A 22959-nucleotide genomic window follows, 5' to 3' on the forward strand; every position below is an offset into this window, starting at 1 on the left:
AGTCACATACAAACAAACTCCATGGACATCACCTTACCTGACACCCTAAACCAGTTCTTCACCCGCTTTGACCAACAAAACAGGGACACCATCACCTATCCTGCTGTTTCAGAGAGGGACAAGGCCCCCATCCAGCTGGAGCAGCATCAGCTCAGAGCCGCACTGCGCAGAGTCAACGCGAGGAAGGCAGCTGGTCCAGACAGTGTGGCAGAAAGAGTGCTTAAAGCATGTGCAGACCAACCAGCAGAGGTTTTCACCACCATCTTCAACCTCTCAACGGTTAGTCTGTAGTACCATCCTGCTTTAAGTCAACTATCATCGTTCCAGTGCCCAAGAAGAGCTGCTTGAATGACTACCGTCCAGTTGCTTTAACATCCGTAATTGCTAAATGTTTTGAGAAACTCATCATGTTGTACATCAAAGCTGTCATCCCTGCAAACCTTGATCCATACTAATTTGCAAACAAGGCAAACAGGTCGACAGAGGACGCCATGATAACAGCTCTTCACACAACCCTCACACATCTGGACAGTAGTAACATTTATGTGAGAATGCTGTTTTTTGACTTCAGCTCTGCCTTCAATATAGTTCAACCCCACAAACTGATTAATAAAGTAAGCTACTTAGGACTCAGTAGCTCACTGTGCACCTGGATATTGGACTTCCGGAGCGATAGACCCCAGAACATCAGGATGGGAGAGCACACCTCCTCCACCCTCATTCTGAACGTAGGTGTCCCACAGGGGTGTATCCTCCATCCCTTAATATACTCTTCACCCATGACTGTTCTTCAATTCACACCAGTAACACCATTATAAATTTTTCAGGCGACACCACCATCATAGGAGTGATTGACGACAACAACAATGAATCAGCCTACAGAGACGAGGTTCAGCATCCGAAACAATGGTGTGACAACAACAACCTGCATCTGAACACAGCCAAGACCAAGGAGATGGTCTTGACTTCAGAAGAACAAAGCAATCAGAGCACTCAGCCCGAGGAAGTACAGGGTGGGCCATTTATATGGATACACCGTAATAACATGGGAATGGTTGGTGATATTAAAGTCCTGTTTGTGGCACATTAGTATATGTGAGGGGGCAAACTCCTCAAGATGGGTGGTGACCAGGTGTTGGTCAAGTTACTTGAAAAAAGTAATCAGTAACTAATTACTGATTACTTCCCCAAAAAAGTAATCCCGTTACTTTACTGATTACTTATTTTCAAAAGTAATTAATTACTTAGTTACTTAGTTACTTTTTAAAAACACGATTTACAACCTGAAGAGGTGATAAAGCGATAGATCTTTCAGCCCAATTCTACTTTTTCTACATAATCCATCATACAAAATGTAATCAAATGGAAAAGTCTCTTTTTTTAACTTGTTTTATCAGTTTTAATCTTTTAACTTTATGCATCAAGCAAAAATTTAATTATATGCAACATTCTCTGACTTGAATAAATTAGTTTAACATTTAAACCTATTTTCTGCACATTCCAGCACATAAAATAAAATATTTTTTGTGTTTACACTCAGTCTTTCAAATAGATGCAAGTAAAACACAGCAGAAAATAAATAAAGTCAAAGACTAGCGGTCCTTTTGCTCTATTTTCACCTGTAAAGCAGGAGTGGGTTAGATCAGATCGGGAGACCTTGGGGGCCATTCAACTGGCCCACGATACCAATCCACTTTCCAGGAAACTGTTCATCTAGGAATGCTCGGACCTGGCACCCATAATGTGGTGGTGCACCATCTTGCTGGAAAAACTCAGGGAACGTGCCAGCTTCAGTGCATAAAGAGGGAAACACATCATCATGTAGCAATTTCAAATATCCAGTGGCCTTGAGGTTTCCATTGATGAAGAATGGACCCACTATCGTTGTAGCCCCATATACCACACCAAACCATCACTTTTGTTGTTCCAACAGTCTTGGAGGGATCCATCCAATGTGGGTTAGTGTCAGACCAATAGCGGTGGTTTTGTTTGTTAACTTCACCATTCACATAAAAGTTTGCCTCATCACTGAACAAAATCTTCTGCGTGAACTGAGGGTCCTGTTCCAATTTTTGTTTTGCCCATTCTGCAAATTCTGTGCGCCGATCTGGGTCATCCTCGTTGAGATGCTGCAGTAGCTGGAGTTTGTAAGGGTGCCATTTGTGAGTAGCTAATATCCGCCGAAGGGATGTTCGACTAATGCCACTCTCCAGTGACATGCGGCGAGTGCTACGCTGTGGGCTCTTGCTGAATGAAGCTAGGACAGCCACTGATGTTTCTTCATTAGTGACAGTTTTCTTGCGTCCACATTTTGGCAAATCCAACACTGAACCAGTTTCACGAAACTTAGCAAGCAGTTTGCTAACTGTAGCATGGGAGATGGGTGGTCTCGTAGGGTGTCTTGCATTGAAATCTGCTGCAATGACCCGGTTACTGCGTTCACCAGATATCAACACAATTTCGATCCGCTCCTCACGTGTTAACCTCTTGACATGTCAATGGCTGTGAACAAAGAGAAACTTGATAAATATGAAAGAATAAAGACGAAAAAACAATTGAAACCTATTAATTCTCACCGCACACACAAGAAATTGAAAAAATAAACACCAGCAATTATTGCATGGCTGTGAACAAAGAGAAACTTGTAAATAACTCATGAAAGAATAAAGTTACGTTGAAACCAAGCACACCATTGTTTTTCTTGTGACATTACCAATAGTTTGATGTGTCACATGGCCCTCTTCCTATTGAAAAAACAAAAGTTGTATCCAAGATGGCCGACTTCTAAATGGCCACCATGGTCACCACCCATCTTGAGGAGTTTGCCCCCTCACATATACTAATGTGCCACAAACAGGACTTTAATATCACCAACCATTCCCATGTTATTACGGTGTATCCATATAAATGGCCCACCCTGTATGTAGAAGGCTTTACGTTCCTCGGGGTCCACATCTCGACCAACCTTAACTGGTCCACAAACATTTTCCACCAGGTAGGAGAAGCACAACAAAGGATGTACTTCCTCAGGAAGCTGCGTTAGGCCCAATTACCCCAGAGACTGCTAATTAACTTCTACCCTCTGACCTACTGCTCCACACTCTGGTTCAACTGCTGTACTGTGGAGGACAATAGGAAACTGCAATGGGTGGTGAGTGCAGCAGAGCGGGCAACTGGCATTTCACTAACCCCCTCAGAGACATTTATACTGGCAGACGTCAGCAGAAAGCTAGCATCATCATCAAAGAACCCTCGCACCCTGGACACTCAAAACACTCCCAAACTGTGTTTCATTGTTTCATTGACAACAAATATCTTATCTTATCTTATCTTATCTTATCTTATCTTATCTTATCTTATCTTATCTTATCTTATCTTATCTTAGCTTATCTTATCTTATCTTATCTTAAACAAACAAAAAATGGACTTCACAGTTTCACCACTGCTTGGAGAGGAGTTGCCAAGTGTTTGCAGACATGCAAACTACAAGCACCAGCAGCGATCTGCTTCCGACCAAAGCAGTCAGCTATTTTCCTTGTGACCAGCAGTTTCCAGAATGGTCACTGACCACTCTGGAGCTTTAGCAGTCAGTTTCACCGCAGCTGGCATCAACCACTCACCAACCAGTCAGGGAGTGCAAATTTTTCTCTCTAGCAACCAGCGGTGGTCTATGGCAGCCCAGTGTCACAGGTCCAAAATGATGCAAAAGTTAATGTCACATGGTTAGTAGTCAGGTTACTGCTAAAACATGTGGCTAAACAGTTATGGCCACGTAGACTTGCCAAAATTTTAGGTTAGGTATGTGAAAAAGAAAAGAAAAGAAATCCAAATTACTATACGTCTAAAGTTGGACACACACCTAAATAAAATCTTGAAATGCTGAGATAATAAATGAAAACTAAAACATTTTAAATAATAACCTGAATAATAACAACCTAAAAGTTCATCTTCTTTTGCAAACATTATCACTATTTGTATTGGTGCCAGCAGTTCAAGTATCGTGTGTAATCTGAGCTGGGAAAAAGTTACTGCTGTAATACTGCATGCAGCCAACCTGATGCAGTATGTGGAAACAGGTCTGTTAGATCAGTATTCAGTGAGACAGTGGAGCAGTTGCAGGATCATGTCCCCCTTAAGAGTATCCAACATGCAGGTTTCTCCTCATGGTTCGTGCTGATGGAGGCTGTTAACATGTTATGTGCCCTGTGCAGACACACGCTGCATCTCCCTCACACAGACACACACACAGAGAAAGAGAGAGGGAGAGAGAGAGCAGGAGGAGGAGGCGGAAACCTCCATCTGCCCTGCTCGGTGACCGACCCGTCATCCTCGGGCTCGGGGAACAGACGGATCGTCTCCTCGCTGTTGTCATTTTTTTAATTTTAACTTTCACATCTCTGGATGAGGAAACCGCGGGGAGATGATGTGACCACGGGAAAAGCGAGAGGAAATTTAACACGGAGCAGATCTTCAGTCTATATATAGGCTATGCCCCGGACTGCACCACCACCACCACCTGCCCCCCCTGGTGCCGGTAAGTCACGGAGGGAAGAGGAGGTGGGAAGCTGGGAGAGAACCGTGGTGTCCCGGGGCGGGTTGGTGCTAGCCGTGCCTGGGTATCGTTGGTAACTGACCCGTGAAAATGACTTTTGAGGTCTCGTGAGGTCGGGTTACCGTTCAGCCATGTTGCAGGAGATCGATAGGCGAGGGAGGGAGGGAGGAGGTGTGTGTGGGGGGGCCGTTGGACTCTTGACACCTGCCCTTGTTCCCCATAACTGAAGGCAGCGCGAGGGAAAACCGTTAAAAATGTGTAAATTGGCAGTTAGGCGGCTCTAAATGGCGTGATGACTTTCTGACTCGGTGTGGCGGGGAGTCGGAGTGCCGTTCAGCCATGTTGCGGGGGGGTGTTGGGGCCGGGCTGTACAGGAGGAGGAGGGAGGTAACTAGCTAACAGCGGGGCTCCGGGGGCTCTGACTCCGACCGACCGACCGACACCGAGAGGGACGTGAGGGGAAGGGGAGGGGGTGTTGTGGAGAAGCTGGTGCCCGATGATTGTCGCCTCCCTGCCGGATGCGGCGGCGGCAGCAGCCCGCGCGGTGTCGCTTAGAGACGGAGGCAGGAGGCAGAGCGAAACGGGGTCGACGGGGGTAGTGAGTGAACCGAGGCAATGAAGAGCCTGCCAGCCACATTTGATTTATTAAATAAAATTATTTAGTGCAATTTTTTAATTAACAAGGCCCTAAATGTTAAAAGATGAAAGTGGAATTCAGCAGGATTTTTTTTTCATTATTATTGTACTATTATTTATTTAATTGCTATACACACACACATACATATATATATATATACACATATATACACACACACACATTACATATATATATATATATATTATATATATATATATATGTGTTGTGTGTGTGTGTGTGTGTGTGTGTGTGTATATATATATATATATATATATATATATATATATATATATATATATATATATATATATATATATATATAATATAACACACACACACACACACAACACACACACCACACAAATATATATATATATATATATATATTATATATATATATATATTATTGCACAATATTTCTTGATTATTGACTTTTTTGGTGTAGTTTTGAGTCATCATGGCGCTAAAATATTTTGATTTGGGGCTGATATTCTGACGGGTCTTTTTTACATTTTTAAAATGAAATGTGATTTATTGTTTAAAATCGTTTTTTCAACAACAATCATGTTCATTTAAATTACGTGTGTTCTTGCAGCCTGTGTTCATGTGTTCATTCTTTTTTTTTTGCACATTTAAATTACGTAGATATTCCTACAGACACAGGCATGTCAATTTTTAGATAATTTATTTTACTTTTTCATTGATCTTTATTTAAATTACATTCCTACAATGGGACGCTGATAGATTATTATTTATTTATTCATTACATTTGTATTTATTTATTTGTTTGTTTATCTCTTTATTGTTAGCCTTCAAATGAAAGTATTTTCCTAGGATGCAGTCAATTTTTTTCCTTTCAGGGGCAAAAAGTGACCAAGGCTAACAGGCGGTGACAGGCGGAGTAGTTATTGATGATCACTGATCACAAGTGACCATTATTGTTTTTCAACAGGAAGGTCAGGGCAGGAGGTGACGAGGCAGGGTCCGTTACCATGGTGATAACAGATGATGATTTATCCCCTTATTGGGCCTTATCCATTCAATAATTTATTATTCTCAGATTCACTTTGTTCCTTTTCTTCTCCTCCTCCTCCTCCCTTTATCTTCCTCTCCCCTGTTCTCTCTCGCCCTGCATCCTCGCTGCTTCCTCTTCCTCCCCCTCTCTCGTCCCGTTCCCCTCCGTTCGTCTTCCCTCCTCTCTCTTTCAGGTCACCGAGAGCCAGCAACAGCTCGCTCTGAAGATCAAATTCACCCTCGTTTCCTCTCTCTACGATGCTCTGCTCACGTCCATATGTTGAAGAACACACTCGTCTTATTTTAGCACCACTACCTTCCTCCTCCTCCTCCTCTTCCTCCTCTCTTGCCCTCCTCTCTTCTGAGTTTTGACTCCCCTTTTCACTCTCTCTCTCTTTGTCTCTCTCTCTCTCTTTCTTATTTTTTTCACACACGGAAAAAAAAAATGAAGCGTGGGTCGAGTGTGTTGCAGCCTCACTCTGATGCAGCCAAACGACACGCACACCCTGCAAACACACACACAAAGACACACACAGGCGATGACGCACAAGCCGCAGGTTCGAGCCCCTTCCCAGCAGCCACCTCTCTGTTCAGCCCTGATGTCAGCACCAAGATGGCGTCTGACCTCCTCATCAGGCTGTCAGGTAACACACACACACACACAGTGGGCACTAGAGCTGCTGCCTAATGACTAATCAATCAATTGATTATGTAATAATGAAAAGGATGGTTAGCTCCACCCCTAATGTGCAGAATTGCATCTTGTTTATGTCATTTTTGTGGATGCTAATTTGTGCTCACAAACACTACAAAAGTATGTGGACAGATCTTTGTACTGTCCTGTCGTGGGAAATGGAGTTGCGTGGGTGGAGTGAAACAATAATTGCACAAGAATAATACAGTAATACAAGAATAAATGAACAACAAGCCCATTTCCCGCGTGTGTCGTCCACGTTCCTGTCACTCCCTATACTGTCTTACCTAAGGAAGGCAAAGAATGGCCAAAAATAAAAGAATATATATGATAACTTGCACGGTGTTTATCCCAAAGTGAAACGCTTTATAAAGAAAAATCTAAACATAATACAAGGTTAGTAAGTAAACCGACCTCCTTCTTCCTGGCCAACTACTCCACCTGTTCTGGTGGGACACAGACGTGTTCCCAAGCAAAACCAGCTCATATACTATATCACCAAATGTATTCAATCCAAATCATTGAATTCAGGTGTTCCAGTCACTTCCATGGCCACAGGTGTATAAAGACAAGCACCTAGGCATGGATACTGTTTCTACAAGCATTTGTGAAAGAATGGGTCGCTCTCAGGAGCTCAGCGGACTCCATGGTGGTAATGTGCAGCCCGTTCTCATTCCCAATGCGTAAAATACCGACAACTTGTCATGTCATGTCTCATGGGAACACAAAAGGTATGTGGATGAAATTCAATGGAATGACGCTCCCGGCGGTAACTGACGTTCCAGCTGTGTATTCCAGCCCTAACCCTAACCTTAATCCTAACTCTAGCCATAACCTTAATGGTGTTAGATAGTGTTTTCCAAAGCGATTAAAGAAAACTAAATGTACATGTGCAGATTGAGTCCAAACGGTTCTCATGTTTCCTCCTGTTTCCGAACGCATAACATAGGAACATGTTGTGGCAGAAAGCATAATATACCGACGATTTGTCACACACAGTAATATGTTATGCTTTGGGAGTGGGAACGTGCTGAGGTGCCTAGTGCACGGAGATCACCAACTTTGTGCAGAAGGTATCAGTACTGACCTCCAAACGTCACGTGCCCTTCAGATAAGCTCAAGAGCAGTGTGCAGAGACGAACCACGCTTCTCCGTCTGGCAATCCGATAGGCGAGTTTGGGTTTGGCAGTTGCCAGGAGAACGGTACATGTCTAATGAGTTGAACCCTTATTTTCAGTGAAAGGAATTCTTAATGCTTCAGCACACCAAGACATATTGGACAATTTAATGCTCCCAACTTTGTGGGAACAGATTTGGGCATGACCCCTTCCTGTTCCAACATGACTGCATACCCGTGCACAAAGCAGGGTCCATAAAAACATGGATGAGCGGTTTTGGTTTTGGAAGAACTTGACTGGCCTGCGCTGAGCCCTGCCCTCAACATGACAGAAGGCCTTTGGGATGAATTAGAGCGTGGGCAGACTTCATGTTAAACCCTGTGGATTAAGAATGGGACTTGACTCAAGTTCATGTGTGTGTGAAGGAAGTCGAGCAAATACTTTTGGCAATTTAATGGATGATCTCCACGTGTCCCTTCTCTATAGACATACCTGAAACACCTCATCCTTAAGGCACCCAGGAGGCATCCTTGTCAGATGTCGATGTGGAGGAGCTCCCAAATGACTGAGCTCCTCACCCTGTCTTTAAGGGAGTGCCCAGGCTCCTCATGCAGATAGCTCACTCTGTTGGTCACTCCACACAGCCTGTGGCCATACGTGAGAGCTGAAGCCTAACTCAATCAATCTTCCCTTTCACACTGTATTCACTGGGATTGGGCAGTCCAGGGGTATAATTTCCAGGGGGGTTAGGAGGGTTATGACCGCTCCAATAATCAGACCCAGCCAATATAACCGCTTTACTTTTCTTTACTCATTTCAGTTAATACCAGCAAAATAGTTGCATGTTTAGTCATCTGGGAATTTATCCAGATTTATTTAGACAGAGATTCCCCCCCAGTGTTCAGCACAAAGTTATGCTCATGGGGCAGTCATCCCTTTCCTGCTGGGAATCACATCCTCAAACTTGGAGGTGCTCATTCCTTCCACTTCACATCTGGGTGCAAATCACCCAGCTGGTTCAGCTCGTTCGATGAGCCCAACTGAGCAGAGAGGTGATCTGGATGCAAACCCACCTTCCACTGTGTTTGTACAGGGACAGGATGGCCTGCAACAACAACACGTGATATCCCATACTCCTGAAACACCCCCTATGGGAAGTAATGAGGGCCACGGTTGGATGCCTTCTCCACATCCATGAAACACATGTAATTATGGCTATAATACATGGGTTATTCCACAGGATGTTTCAGTAATTTTCAGTACAAAGCGGTATACTGTGCCTCCACCTAAGACTGAATGCATTTTCACTATCTTCCAGTCAGCTCAGGTTTAACATGAAAAATAAAAAGGACGAGGCTGTCTCACCCTGAGTTTTCAAGGTCTACTAAGGCTATTGGTGCATACTCAAACACACCAATCAGAGCATACTGATGTAGAGCCACTTCAGAGATCAGAAAATGTTATTATTAAAAAGGAATTTTTGACCTAAAAGAAAATACGTATTCAGCCGCAGAACACATCTGAGCCTTATAACAGTGGTGGCACAGCCTGTAAGGTATAAATTAGCCCATCAGCATCACTAATAGGTGCAAATAATTATATTCTTTTACCACATGTGAGTCCCCTGCAGACTTTTTACGATTATTTGCTACTTTAACTTTGCCTTTTTAATACAATAACAGCATGTTATGTTGCACTTATGAAATCATAGAATTAAAATAATGAAGATGATTTTGCCTTCATTTTATTTAATACAAAAAAATAAAACAGCTGTGAGGCAAAGGAACACATTTTGGCCTTGACAGAACGGTAGCATTCAACATCCAAGGAGTGATGGCTAAAAGCCTATGCCAAGGCACCCGGGAAATGAAAATGGTGGAAAAAGAATAACGATAATGACATTAATAAAGACAAATAAAATCAGTAAAAGGCAACATAAGCAGAATAAACAGGCAGGTTTTAAGGTTCTTTCACGGCTCTCCTCAGGCAGACTGAGGAGTAAACACCAGAAGCTGCTTCACCTCAGGTTTTTGTCCTGCTCTTTGGAGCAACTGAAAGCCCAGAAGACCTCAGAGACCATCGTCATTCACAGATCTGAAGCAAGTGGGCGGCTGCAAGAACATGAAGTACAAGATTTTTTAAATCAATAAAAAAACAAGCATCCAATATCAGGTCTTTAAAACAGGGTGATACAGTATGTCACTCTCCGGTTGAATACTATTACTCTGAGTTTAACTCCCATTGCAGTAAATTCCTGCTGCAGGTTTTATCTGCTGGAAATGAAGAGACGTGAGCGTGTAGGTGTCCGCGTACTTCGGGCATGTGTTGCAGGAGCCTGTGCGCTCTCATGAAGGCTTGAGTGCGGTTATCAGGCTGCAATTTGACCTCTGCAGTAATCTGTTTACAGTTAACTTGAATCAAATCACTCTCTGTCTCCAGAGGCCACCCAGAAGGCCCAGATGCATCCTGGGAGCCGAGAGGAAGCGGAGCAGCAGGATGAGCCAGGCGTCGCTCTCTCACCGGACAGCCCCGGGGCGAGTCCCGAGCCACCGTCCCTCACGCACACGCCTGACGGCAATACCGCTACGGACACGCTAGCTTCAGATCTGCTCCGGAAGCTAGCAGGTACGAGTTCGCCAAAACTGTGATGAGAGATACAGCACTGTGTAAAAGTCTTGAGCCAGTCCTTATTTTTTCATGTTATGTAGGGAAATGGATGCAGTGATTTACTGGAACATGTGCAAACATACACAGCATACAGTATATAAGACAATAACAGAGTTTGTACAGTTGTAAGAACTTTGGAATGACCACAGTTATTCTTTTAGGCACCTTTCTTGTCATTTCTTGAAGTAGTCTTCAGGAATAGTTCTCCAGGACATTCAAAGCTCTCCTTTGGATCTTTCTTCTTTTTCTTCTGGTCTGAGCTCTGAGGAGGCCAATCCATGACTGATAATGTTCCATTTTGTGTTTTTATATCCAACTATACTTTGAGTGCATTGGAAGTGTTTTGGGATTGTTGCTGACAAATGAAGCTGCTAAATTTTGATGAATTATCTCATTACATACAGTGCCACTAATTTTTAGTGCAGTTCTTATATAGTTTGGCATGCCCCAGCTTTTCTCACTGTTTCTCAAGAATTTCTTCTTGAGAGCCACGCTAACACTCACACAATTTCTGATGGGGCTTCAGTGAACAGTAGATCAATCAACTGAAGGTCCAAGTGCATCTCTCGACTCCTGTGTCAGGCCTTTGCTGTTTCTTAAGGACATGACTTTCAGATAAGCCTGCCATTTCTTTTTTTGTCCTCCACTTTTCCCGATTTCCCAGATTTGTTTAAGGATACACTGCACACCATGTCTAGACATGCCAAGGTTTTAGCTAAAAAATCTTTGGGTATGATCTTGTTAGTGTAAAAGTGCTATTTTACGCCTGTCAAACTGTGTTATTTCTTAACATTTTTTATAGATTCAGTTAAAAAATAGGAACAAATAATTGTGTGTTCTTGCAACAGGCTGCTGGTAGCAAAGTGCCTAAAGACACTGATTAAAAATGGTTATTTGCCATGTTGTCTGTTTTGTATAGCCACAACACTGGTTCATCCCTTGAGTTAGGTGCCTTTTTATGCTTGAATGATTCACGGGTCTGCATTAAGTGGCAGTGTACAAAGAAACACTTTGAAAGACCTTCCGACAGCCTGGAGAACTACTGTTCAGCACCACAAAATATAAGAAAGTCTGACTTTGAGGCAAATATAGAGAGAAAAGAGTGGTGGTTCAAGACTTTTGCACAGTACTGTAAGTCATTTCTGACTGTTGGCTTTGCGCTGGATTCCAGCCCTGCGCTCCCAGTTATAAGCCTTCTGGTGTGGACGTCTTACTCACTTGTATTGGTGAACAACACAAAGTAGAGGTTCTATAGCTTGGAACCAGAACTCAGGTACCAGAGTCCAGCTGGACTGTCTGTTTTGTTTTGGGTTTTTGTTGGTTGAGGTCAAAAACATGTTACCTTCTCTAGCTTTGAATGAACTTTCACACACTGCTTCTAATCATTTATTATTATTTCTTCCCAATCACAGAGCGTCAGGAAGTGAATGGCCATGTGGTAAGACTCAAAGAAGAAGAAGAGCCAATGGAAGTCGACACAGTAGCCCAGAGTCAAATAGTAACAGAAGACGTTGCTCTGCCTGCCCCGAAAATGGTCAATCATCACATCTTCAGTGTTAAAACAGAAGATCGGGGCCTCACTGGGAACAAGGTGGCTGAGGAGTTGCACCCCAGAGCCAAAATGGCGGACCGGTGTCTCTTTGGCCTTAAAGTAGAAGGCAAGTTCTGTGCTGAAGGATGCCCGCCTGTCTCCGCAATGGCAGACAGTGCAGTCTCTGGAGCCAAACAGTTTCACTTTCAAGTGAACATGGAGGATGTCTCTGGAACTAAGATGTCGGACCACCTTCTAACTGGAGCCAAGATGGAGGACCAGCTTCTCTTTAAAGCAAAGTTTGCCGAGCGGCCTTTCTCTGGAGTCAAGGTGACCAACAAGTTTCTCTCTGGAGTCAAAACAGAGGACAAGTTTGCTTCAGGGGCCAAGATGGAGAACCAGGTTTTCTCCGGGGTGAAGATGGAGGAGCAGCTCTTCTTTGGAGCCAAGATGGAAGACCAATTTACCTCTGGAGCCAAGATGGCTGACCAGTGCCTCAGAGCAGTGCTGTGGCAGGACATGTCAGTGAACCTGGCGTCCACACTGCTGCATCAACTGTCAGGTAACCACGCAAGCTTTAATATTAACCTAGATTAAATCTAAAGTTGATTGTCGTGTTTTTACTGGTCAGAGTTGCTCCTTGATGCCGAAACATCAAATCTAAGAATACATAAAGCTGTCAAAAAAAACCAAATAAACAGAAAAACACAATCTTTCTTGAATATTTGTGAGTTGAATTTCAGAGTTTTATTTTATTTTTTTTTTCCTTGGAAATATTTATATGCTCAGTTTTGTGCAGGTGTTTGGAGGTTTTTTCACTAGTAACATAGTGAAAACCCCAGTGATTGCCTGTAAGCGAGCACATGGAATCAGCTGACTTCCTTTAAACAGGAAGAAGCAGCTGTGTGAGCCGACGGGCTGGTGCAGAGAGAGCAGACCGAGACTTTAGGAAACAACAGATAAGAAACCGTGCGTATCAGAGACATGCAGCCTCACAGGTGGAGGTAGCTGCAGAGAGAAAAGTGCACATTGTCCACTGTTTGGGTTTTAGCCAAACACACAGGTTGCATCATTTTTTTCAGTTTGCACTCGAATGCGTTTCTTTTTCTGTCGCTTGTCTGCAGAGAGGGTCAGTAAGTCCAACAGTCAGCTGGTGGACAGGATGACTCCACCCATCAGAAGCAGGTAAGTGCACACTTCCATCTATCAGTGGCATATTTTGACCTCTGACCTCAGTCATGACGGTATCCTGTATGTGTGCGTGTTGCTCTCTGTGTAGTCCTGTTTTGAAGGGTAACGACGACCAGCGCCGCTCTTCCCCGGCAGTGATCAGCTCCCAATCTCCTCCACTTGGTAATGGACTTTCAATTTTTCACTTTTCATTTCCAACAGCGTTTAACAGCAAGCCCAGACATTTGTATCCACGCACTGCAGCACATGCATACCATTCAGGCTTCTAAATGCTGCAGATGACTTCTGCAGGCTCAGCTGGGAGAGGGATCAGACACAAGGCGAAACGCTCTTACTTTTAGAGCTGTGAAGAAACAGAGTTTTACGTTTGTGTGCACAGTGTAATTGATTTTTGGGGGTTAGCCTCTCCGCTATCAAGGTCTCACTATTTGTAGAGGCCCGAGAAAAGTTTGAACCTCGATTATACCCCGCTCCTGACGCAGACACAAAAACCAGGAGACACGCCAGAGCGGCTTGAAGGCTGCTGGCGGAGTTGGTGGATTGTAATGCAAATTATCCACAGATGAGTCCAGTGGAACTGCAGTCCCTTAGCGGACTTAGGGATAGAGAAATTATGATCAAGGCTTTAGTCTAGGTGAAGTTTCCAGGAGTTAGATGACCTCTGCTAAAGATCCTGAATGTAACCACAGCCCAGCTGCTTTTATATAGTGCAGCGGTGGGCAAAGTCCAGGTTTTAGATGTGTCCTTGATCCAACACAGCTGATTTAAATGGCTAAATGACCTCCTGAACATGTTTTGAAGTTCTCCAGAGGCCTGGTAATAGCCTAATCATTTGATTCAGGTGAGATCTAAAACCTGCAGGACACCGGCTCTCGAGGTCTGGAGTTGCCCACCCATGATATAGTGCATGGATGTAAAGTCTCTTTATTTGGAGAGCTGATGTAGAAAATTGAAAGCTTGTATCTTGGTCAGGCTTAGCTACTAAAAACACAGCTTGGTTAAGTTACACACTGCAACTACCTGGTAAATTTAAGGCACTACAACAAGTTTAATGACATCATTTAAGAATTCCATGTTTTTTGACACTTTATTTTGTAGTTTTCTGTTAATTAATCACACTGACATAATAACCTGGTTTGCACACACAGGTTAAGATTTACATGAGTGTCACAGTGTCTACATGAAAATACAGGAACTCTGCGAGGATGCTCTGCAGCTGGAGGAGGTGTAGCGCCTTGATTATTAACCGTCTCCTGGAGGTGTTTTTCTTTTTTTTATTAATGAGTCACGGCGTTATGGGTTGTTGTCATTGATGTGTTTGCCTGCCAGTCTCGGGGTAATTTGCAGTGATGGAAACTGACACTGTCAGTCAGAGTGGAAGGATTAAAGGAGCTGACGGCTGAAATAGTGATCCAGCTAAATTTACAATGAACACTGGCACAGCAGGAAGGATGTCAGGTACAAGGATGCGAGCTTCCAAACCTCCAGCTGCCTTTTTAACAGCGCGCACTTCAGCATTTACAGATAAGCCCGGTGATGTTATGAATTTTTAATGCATTAGTCTGACTCTAAATCCCTCCCTAGTCGGAGAGTATGAGGCATGACTCTAAAAACAAAGCTTCCAAATATAAAGTGTCACTTTTAAGTGATGGTCACTGTTGTTTCTAATAAAGATTAATGAAACAAGAGGAAACATTTGCCTGCGTTTGATACGCACTTATTCAGTGTTTCCGACAGACTAAGTGAATATTATTGGTTGGTTATAGCGTTTGGTTACATATCAGGATAAAAAGTGTTCATGCTTTTATTTGTGCATCAGTATTATTAGTAACAGATTTTTATTTTCATTTTAATTGAAATCTTGAGTCCAGATGTAAAACACTGTTTACCTGAATTTCTACTTCAGAGGTTGAGAATGATAAAGTTTATCTAATAGTCTGTAACAACTTCAAACTTCTAATGACTGAGACGTGGAGCTGTGGCACTAGTCTTAAATATGAAGGTAGCTCCATCGATTGGAGTAAGCTATAAACCACTGAGAAAGTCTCTTGTAGACCACCTGTTCATGGTTTCTCTGTTAGACAGACTGGATTTTAAGTATCATCATAGCTAATTCTGTCACATGCTGCTTTGTGGACCTGTTTTGAAGCCTTGAGTTTGGCGTTTTGGGGTCACCAAGAGCTCGATTCATATTCCCTGCTCGTTAGTGCTAAAATCCAGACAAAAAAACCTAGAGTTTCATAAAAAATGTAACCATGGGTTACAAGTAACCACAGAGCCGGCCGTATTCTTTGTCAGATAAGTCCATTTAGAAATCTGAATCCAGTTCAGCTATTAAGGTTAGTGGGAGTGAAGCAGAGACTGTTTAAGAGATAGACGTAGCTCTGTGGTTGGAAAAATAAACCTGCAATATGCCTGAAGGCCAGCAGTGGTTTCAAAACTGGTTCTCCGATCTGACCTGTGTCAAAGCTTTTCTCTTGGGTTGTGTTTAATAGAAGAATAGCAGAGGTTTTTTGGCAAATCCTGTAACACCAAAATGCAAGATTATAAAACCATTAAATGGACCGATTCTTATATAGCGCTTAAAGTGTGTGCTCATCAGCTAACAATGTATAAAAACCACAAGTCATTGCAAACAGCTAGCTGCTTGCATCAGGTCAGGTATTTAACTTTAAGCCTTAATAAGAAGCAAATTTTGATGCAATAAACGTGTTTGTTTCTAACACAAATCTAAGTTACTCACGTCTAGAGGCAGCCTCAAGTGGCCATTTGAGGAACTGCAACCTCTGAGGTTTTTTTTGTTTTTAAATGTTTTTTTATGACCGTCATAACAAAAGTTTAAAACGTCAACTTTTTAAGGTGCTCGACCAAAAATGAAGTCTGAGCTCGTGACTTTATTTGGATCTGATTATCACCCTCTGTGTTCTGCCTGGCTGGCTCTTAGCCACCGCAAACACTTTTGATCTCCTCCACTGACAGCTCTCAGCAAACACTCTCACTGAATGTGTGTGTTCAGTTTGCCTGCATTGTCTCTGTATCATTATTATTATTATTGCTATTATTATTACTTTTTAATGACTGCATGCTGCCTTTGTCTGCGTTATGGATGCATGCTGCTACTGGAGTGCCCTTTGGGTCTATCATAATAAAGATGGTGGTGAAGTGCGCTGACAGAGGCTACAGTCACACAGAGGTTTAGCAATAATAGCTTCCAGAGGGGCTCATCATTAAGAAGTTCTGCTGTGTGTAAAAAGCAAAAATCACGCAGAATAATAAACGAATGCTCTTCTTCTTCCTCACAGAAACCCAAACCAGCCTCAGCAGACACCAAACCACAGGTTGCTCTTACTTTTTCAGGTAACACACACACACGCATGCTTTCACATCTTAGTGAGGACATTGAATTGACATAATGCTTTACCTAGCCCCTTACTCTAACCATGCCCTTATTGTAACCTCACTCTAAAACCACATTTTTGAGCCTCAAAAATGCCTTCACATTTGTGGGGACGGGCGCTTGGTCCCCACAGGTACAGTGGCATGTTTTGGTCATCACAAAGATGCTTAAACAAGTACACACACACACACGTAAACTTTACTCCTATATCTGTGAGGACCCCCTTTAAGATAGTGCACTTCCTCGCTGACTCTATATAGCTATCTCTAATCTTTGAGTTTCAGCCTGTTTTGGGACTCACTCTTGTTTATAGCTCTGTGAACGGTGATCCTAAATGTCGCAGCATTTTATCCAGCAGTAAAGCTTTCGAGCTGTTGTTTTCTGGCCTTCTGGAGAGACTGAAGTCCCCGCTTATCTTCCTGCATAGCTGCAGCTCTGCCGGATTCTCCATCTCAGTGTATTCTGCCAGCGAAGGCGTCTTTGAACATTAACTTTCTGGAGATGTTTAACAAAATTTTTTCACAGTTGCAGTTTACGTTTAATGAGAGATGTAGTTTTTCTCTCAGCTTTCCACATTAAAGACACCAGCCACTGTGAGGTGTCAGCCTGGAAAGTTTCCCATCGTTTCAGGCCCAAACACTTTTGTCCTCCCGTTACTCTTTTCGTGACGGGACTTGTGGTTTTGAGCGCCTCTCTCATAGAGAACCATCATAAAACTTCCAAAACCAGGAGCACCTGTCTCCCAGAACTAATGCCACACATGAAACACTGAAACACTGATGAAGAGGTGAGTTTTAAGAGGACATGGAAAAACGAACAAGGTCAAGCGGAAGTTGTCGCTGCTTGTAGTGAAAGTGTTTTTTGTGGCTCCATTCTGTGAGTTTGTTTAAGGAATTGAAGAACCATGAAACTGTTAGTACTGTTCACCTGATGTTTGTCCACCTGTGCCCTCCAATCAAGCTAATCACTCATTGTTACATAAACTAGGTTCACTATGATCTGATTATCTCCAGCTGTCATGTATTTCACCTTCTCTTCATGCTAAAAGTGAGAAATGAAATCATTTCCTGGTGTTATGTCTCATTTCTTAAACCCTCTCAGATCTGAAGCGTGTATATAAATCCAAACCAGCTTTATCCATAAAACACTTTAAACAACAGCTGAACAAAGTGCTTGAGATTAAAGATAGAATAAAAATCCAAAAATATAATGAAATACAAAAATAAATAAACTAATAATAATACATATATATTTGAAAACAAAAGTGCATTTCAAGCATAATTACAACAAAATAATAACAAGTTAAAACCAACTGTAAAAACCAGCCAAGCGCACGCTAGAAAAACCAAAACCTGCACCTGATTGGTTGCTGTCCTCTCCCACAGTGAGTCCCGCTTGGAGATTCATAGACAAATATCTGTTACCGTCATTTATGTGTTACAAGCTTTTGTCGTGTCCTTGCCTTCCAGGTGTCACGTGTGCGGTTTTGAGACCGAAGGACAGGCCCTTTTCCAGAGTCACATGACCGAACACCGCCAATGGGAGCACAGATCCTTCTCGCTGCACTGCTGCGTGTGCGACCACTCGACCAATCAGGAGGCAGAGATGAGGGCTCACGTCTGCACGCACATTCAGGGCGAAGTGAGGTAGGTGTAAGGATCCCTAACGACCCCCCTCCCCCCTGGATACGTGACCACACATCCACGTGTCAGCACATGATTACATCGTTAAATTTAAATTTACTTAGATTTTTGAGTTGTTTTTAAGCGAAACAACCCCAAATCTTATATGACAAATGACGATGATGATATTTTATCTTGTGGACAGTCTTTTTACAAAAATCTATCATATCAATAGTAAAAATAATCATGTCTGCAGTACTCCTTTGAGGCGTTAATACGACCTTACAAAAGGTTTTCTGTGGAAACATCTAATAAAACGTACTTTAAACATAAAAAACCTTTGAGGTGAAAGTCGAGGCTGAACAGAATCAGTTTCTAAATCTTTGCTCAGTTACTGATATGAAGAAGTAAACTGAACTAACCAGTAAGATAGAGGTAGAGCTTTTATTGGTACATTTAAATTCTTCATTGAATGGATTTAAAACTAATTTGTTGATGTTAGATGCAGGTGAGCGTGCTTTCTGTCAGCATCCTCGTGTAATGTGTGGGTCATTAACTCCTCCCTCTACCTTTCCTCCCAGATGGACTCCCAGATGCCCTGTTACCCTTCCTGCCACAGCCTCCACCTCCAGCAGCGGTGTTCGTTCAGTTGCCACGGCAACCCAGCCGGAGACAAGCACCTCAGAGCATCGCTGCCGCATCTGCCAGAGGTCGTTTCCAGGGCAACAGGAGCTGCTGGTTCACTTCCAGGGTCATCGCCAGGGCAACCAGTACCGCTGCGACCGGTGTGGCCACCTGACCCGGACAGCCAACAAGCTGGTGGAACACGTGCGCGTGCACACGGGGGAGCGACCGTTCACCTGTGACCTCTGCCCCTACAGCGCCAAGCGGCGGGACAGTCTGCGCCTGCACTGCAAGGTCAAACACGCTGCGCACTTCTTCAATGGGGGCGCGACGGACGCACCCGCCGACGTGCATACGCACCGGTCATACGTGCATGCAGACAATCAGCGCTCGAACAAGCACGTCCAGCGGCTGCACACACCGCCAAGCGCTCACACTGCTGCATCCTCCTCCTCTGTTCCTCCTCTTCTTCTTCATCCATCGCTGTCCGACCGCGCTGGATGGAGGGATTTGTCTCCTCTCCTCCCGATTACGACCCTCATCTCTCTGAAACAGCGCTCTCCTTCATCTTCCTCCTCCTCTTCATCTTTCTCTACCAAACACTCTTTTCTTGGTTACCTCGGCCTGACAACTTCTTTGTAAAGCCTCCCTGCTTTTGGTCCTCCTCTCTTCGTCTCCTTCTCTTCTAATTTCTCCTCTTCCTCTTCTTCCTTTTCTCTTCTATCCATCCTCTGGACTCTTAAAGCGATGGATGTAAAGCTCTGTAATGTATCCAAGGTACTGTCACTCAGCACTATGTATGAGAATGTCAAACAGCACTGAAAACACACCGATAAGGAACGTTTTTGAATTTATTCAACTTTTGCATCATGCTCGTGATTTTTGCTGCATTCCTGCCTGCTTTAGCCCGTCATATAATCACTGAACTCTTAGCTATTTAACCGTGTGACATATTTATTGCCTGTCTCTCTTGTCCTCCAGAAACCTTGAACTTAAAAAGTCGAATTTTATTATAAATTGTTCTAATCAGAAACATGAGATGCTGTGAAGTAAGGGTCATTTATTGAGATGATGAGATAATGTTGAGGGTGAGATAGTTTGTTTTTCTTTTAAAACACAACGTGTTTTTTAGACATTTTCTTTAAAAAAGCAGCGGACTTCAAAAAAACATGATTAAAGGAAGAAAATAAGAGTTGACAGCATTTCTAGCAGCTCTTTATCTATATGAAGGTTTACTTAGCTGTTTACTTTGAGTTCAGCATGCTAACTGTTCCACAGTACAATGCTAATATAGCAGGTATGATGCTAATCGTATTCTATGTTCTTATTTTGTTATGTGAACATGCTAACTTTTGCTAATTATCGGCAGTAAGAACAAGCTACTGCTACTACTGAGAATGTCCTTAGTTCGGTATGCTTATATGTTAATTTTTGCTAATTAACCGCTGAGGCTAATGGGAATGTCTTTAGTTTTATTGTTGTATTATTTGCTTATTGCTGCTGAGACTTCGAACTTTTTTACTTAGTATAAATGTCTTTAGTCTAGCTTTTTAGCATGGTAATGATGGCGATTTAATACTAAAAAAATGCAGTTCAGCTAAGAGTTATATATATATATATATGTCTTTAACTTAGATTGTTACTGCGCTAATATTTGCAATTTATCACAACAAACAATGCTGCTTAAATTGATGAGAAGGGTGTTAGTTTAACATGCTGTTTAGCACTAAACACAATATACAAGTGAGGCTGATGGGAATGCCTTGTGCTGATTTTTAGCATTGATAATGTTGGCCATATCTTGCTGTGGCATGTGAACATGCTAACCTTTGCTAATTTGCACTAAAAGAAATCACCACTTAGGCTGATGGGATATTATCAGTTTATCATGCTAATTTGCACGAATGATGCATTCCAGTTGAAGTTGGAATTTCCCAGTTCCCAGTTGGAATTGGACCCCCCTCTCAAGTTGGATTTCCAATAGAAAGTGAGACCAGCCCCACCAACCCGACTTCTCAACCCCAAATGGTGGCTCCGAATCGCTCCGTAAAACTTTCATTCGTGCTGCCAGTGTTGTGTATCTGTGACTGACTCTAGCCTCAAATGTGTTGCAGGGGCGTTTTAAGTGCAAAAACACAAGCGTTGCACTGTGTTAATAGTGATGCACGAATGGCTCTACTTTGCTTAGAAGCAAAACTAATCCTGGTATCCCTTGCTTTTCTGACTTTAGTACTGGAATACATTCAAATGAGGAGTGACATCACTCCCAGCATTGACAACCGACTTCTGAGTTAAATGGATTCACCATAAAAATAAGCTATTGATGCTACTGGGATTGAGAATGTCTTTAGTTTTGTGTGTTACGTGCTAACCTTTCAGTTTTGTATAGGCTCAAAGGGATGTCTGTAGCATGTTAGTATCTTAAACTTTCTAAGTTAGTACTATTCACACGCAATATTCCTGAGGGGGTTTGAAACTGCATTACTTTAGGGTGCTAATATGATCATTTCCACTGAAGCTAATGAGAATATAATTATGGTGCATTCCAGATTAAGTCGAACTTTCAGAATTCCCTGTTGGAATCGTTGTCTCAAACACCCCCTGAACCTGGAGTTCCAACTGATAACGTGGGAGAAACCCCTATATAGAAATCGAAAATGGTGGCAGTGAATGGAAAAAGTAGTGAAACTGTAATACTTTCTATCTGTGCCACTACTGACTTGCTAAATAAGCCATATACAGAGCAGTGAGAACGCTCTGTCCGTGAACGTGCTGCAGCTACATTTTTAAGCACAAAAAACAAACATTATGCTGTGTTCCTAGTGATGACATGAATGACTCTGCTTTGCTAAGAAACAAAACAAATCCTGTTTGTCGTGCTTTTCTGACTTTAGTACTGAAATACACTAACTCTGGAATAACTTCACTCCAGAGTTCTGAATTAACTGGAATGGGACATTACCGTAGGGTATTAGCATGCTAACACTGGCTAATGAAAGCAAAAAAACACACAGCAAGGCTATCAGTCCTCAGCTTATTGCGTAAACATGCTAACATTTGCCATTTAGCATTAAACAGAGCATCTAGCTGAGCTGATGAAAATGTTACTAGCTTTATTATTATTTTATCCTGAATTTGGTTAAAGTCATCAGGATGTTTGTGTCAAGTCTTTAATGCTCCATGTAAATCCATCCAGCCATCAAATGTGGAGATATTTCCAACAGACCAATTCAGAGAACCACTCAAGGTTTAAATCATTGGTGTTTTACTGAGTTCATCTACAACTGTGAGTGAAAGCATTTTAAACCAGATGCTGCAGCCGAAGTATACTTTTTATAATCTGTTGCTTATTGTCTTAGCCATTCTAATCGTAAAGTCTATATTTTCTGAGAGACCATCTTCACTTGTTGTGTCTGACTTTGGTATTGTATTACTGCAGAAAGCTCACATTTGATGAGAACACTTTATTTTATTTGACTGGTTGCATGAATTATTTAAAGTTACCATCCTTCAGTCTGCTGCTTCCACTTCAATATTGGAGGATTTTTGGGGTTATTCGTGGTTTCTGGAGGACAGTGATGATACTTCTAATATTTGTGTTGTATATTGATAATGTATTTGTGTTTACATGACTACATGGGGCTCCTGGGAGTCTGAAATGTCTTAATTTAAGGTTGCACTATATGTAGACAGAAGAAAAGTCAGTTTAGAACACTTTAGCCTTTTGCAAAAACACTTTAAGTGTTGGTTTGTTTTGTAATGTCGCCGAAGGAAAAGTCGAAACCCACAGCCAAATAATTACTCTGCAGATTCAGTCCCGGGGATCCAGTTTTTGTTAAATTATCCAGTACTAACAGCTGATCCACGACTGGTATGGGGCAGGGACAGCTGCTCAATAAAGTGTCGAAAATA

General features: G+C 42.5%; 1 protein-coding gene across 3 annotated transcripts; it reads left to right on the plus strand.

The window, feature by feature from the left end:
• The first annotated feature begins 4155 nt into the window (after window positions 1-4155).
• On the plus strand, window positions 4156-22959 carry LOC102304571 (zinc finger Y-chromosomal protein). Of its 3 annotated transcripts, none has more exons than XM_042216049.1 (9): window positions 4156-4534; window positions 6398-6847; window positions 10455-10640; window positions 12095-12775; window positions 13338-13398; window positions 13493-13566; window positions 16707-16761; window positions 18271-18447; window positions 19017-22959. In XM_042216049.1, exons 2-9 carry the CDS (start codon window positions 6649-6651, stop codon window positions 19687-19689), a joined length of 2106 nt encoding a protein of 701 aa, XP_042071983.1. In that variant the 5' UTR covers window positions 4156-4534; window positions 6398-6648; the 3' UTR covers window positions 19690-22959. The 3 variants fall into 3 exon arrangements, with proteins under 3 accessions (XP_042071983.1, XP_042071985.1, XP_042071984.1); XM_042216051.1 differs by having other exon boundaries at window positions 6655-6847; XM_042216050.1 differs by lacking the exon at window positions 4156-4534 and having other exon boundaries at window positions 5627-6847.

This window comes from Haplochromis burtoni, unplaced genomic scaffold (genome assembly GCF_018398535.1).
Source record: "Haplochromis burtoni strain Fernald_Lab_line unplaced genomic scaffold, NCSU_Asbu1 Contig_906, whole genome shotgun sequence".
NCBI lineage: Eukaryota > Metazoa > Chordata > Actinopteri > Cichliformes > Cichlidae > Haplochromis > Haplochromis burtoni.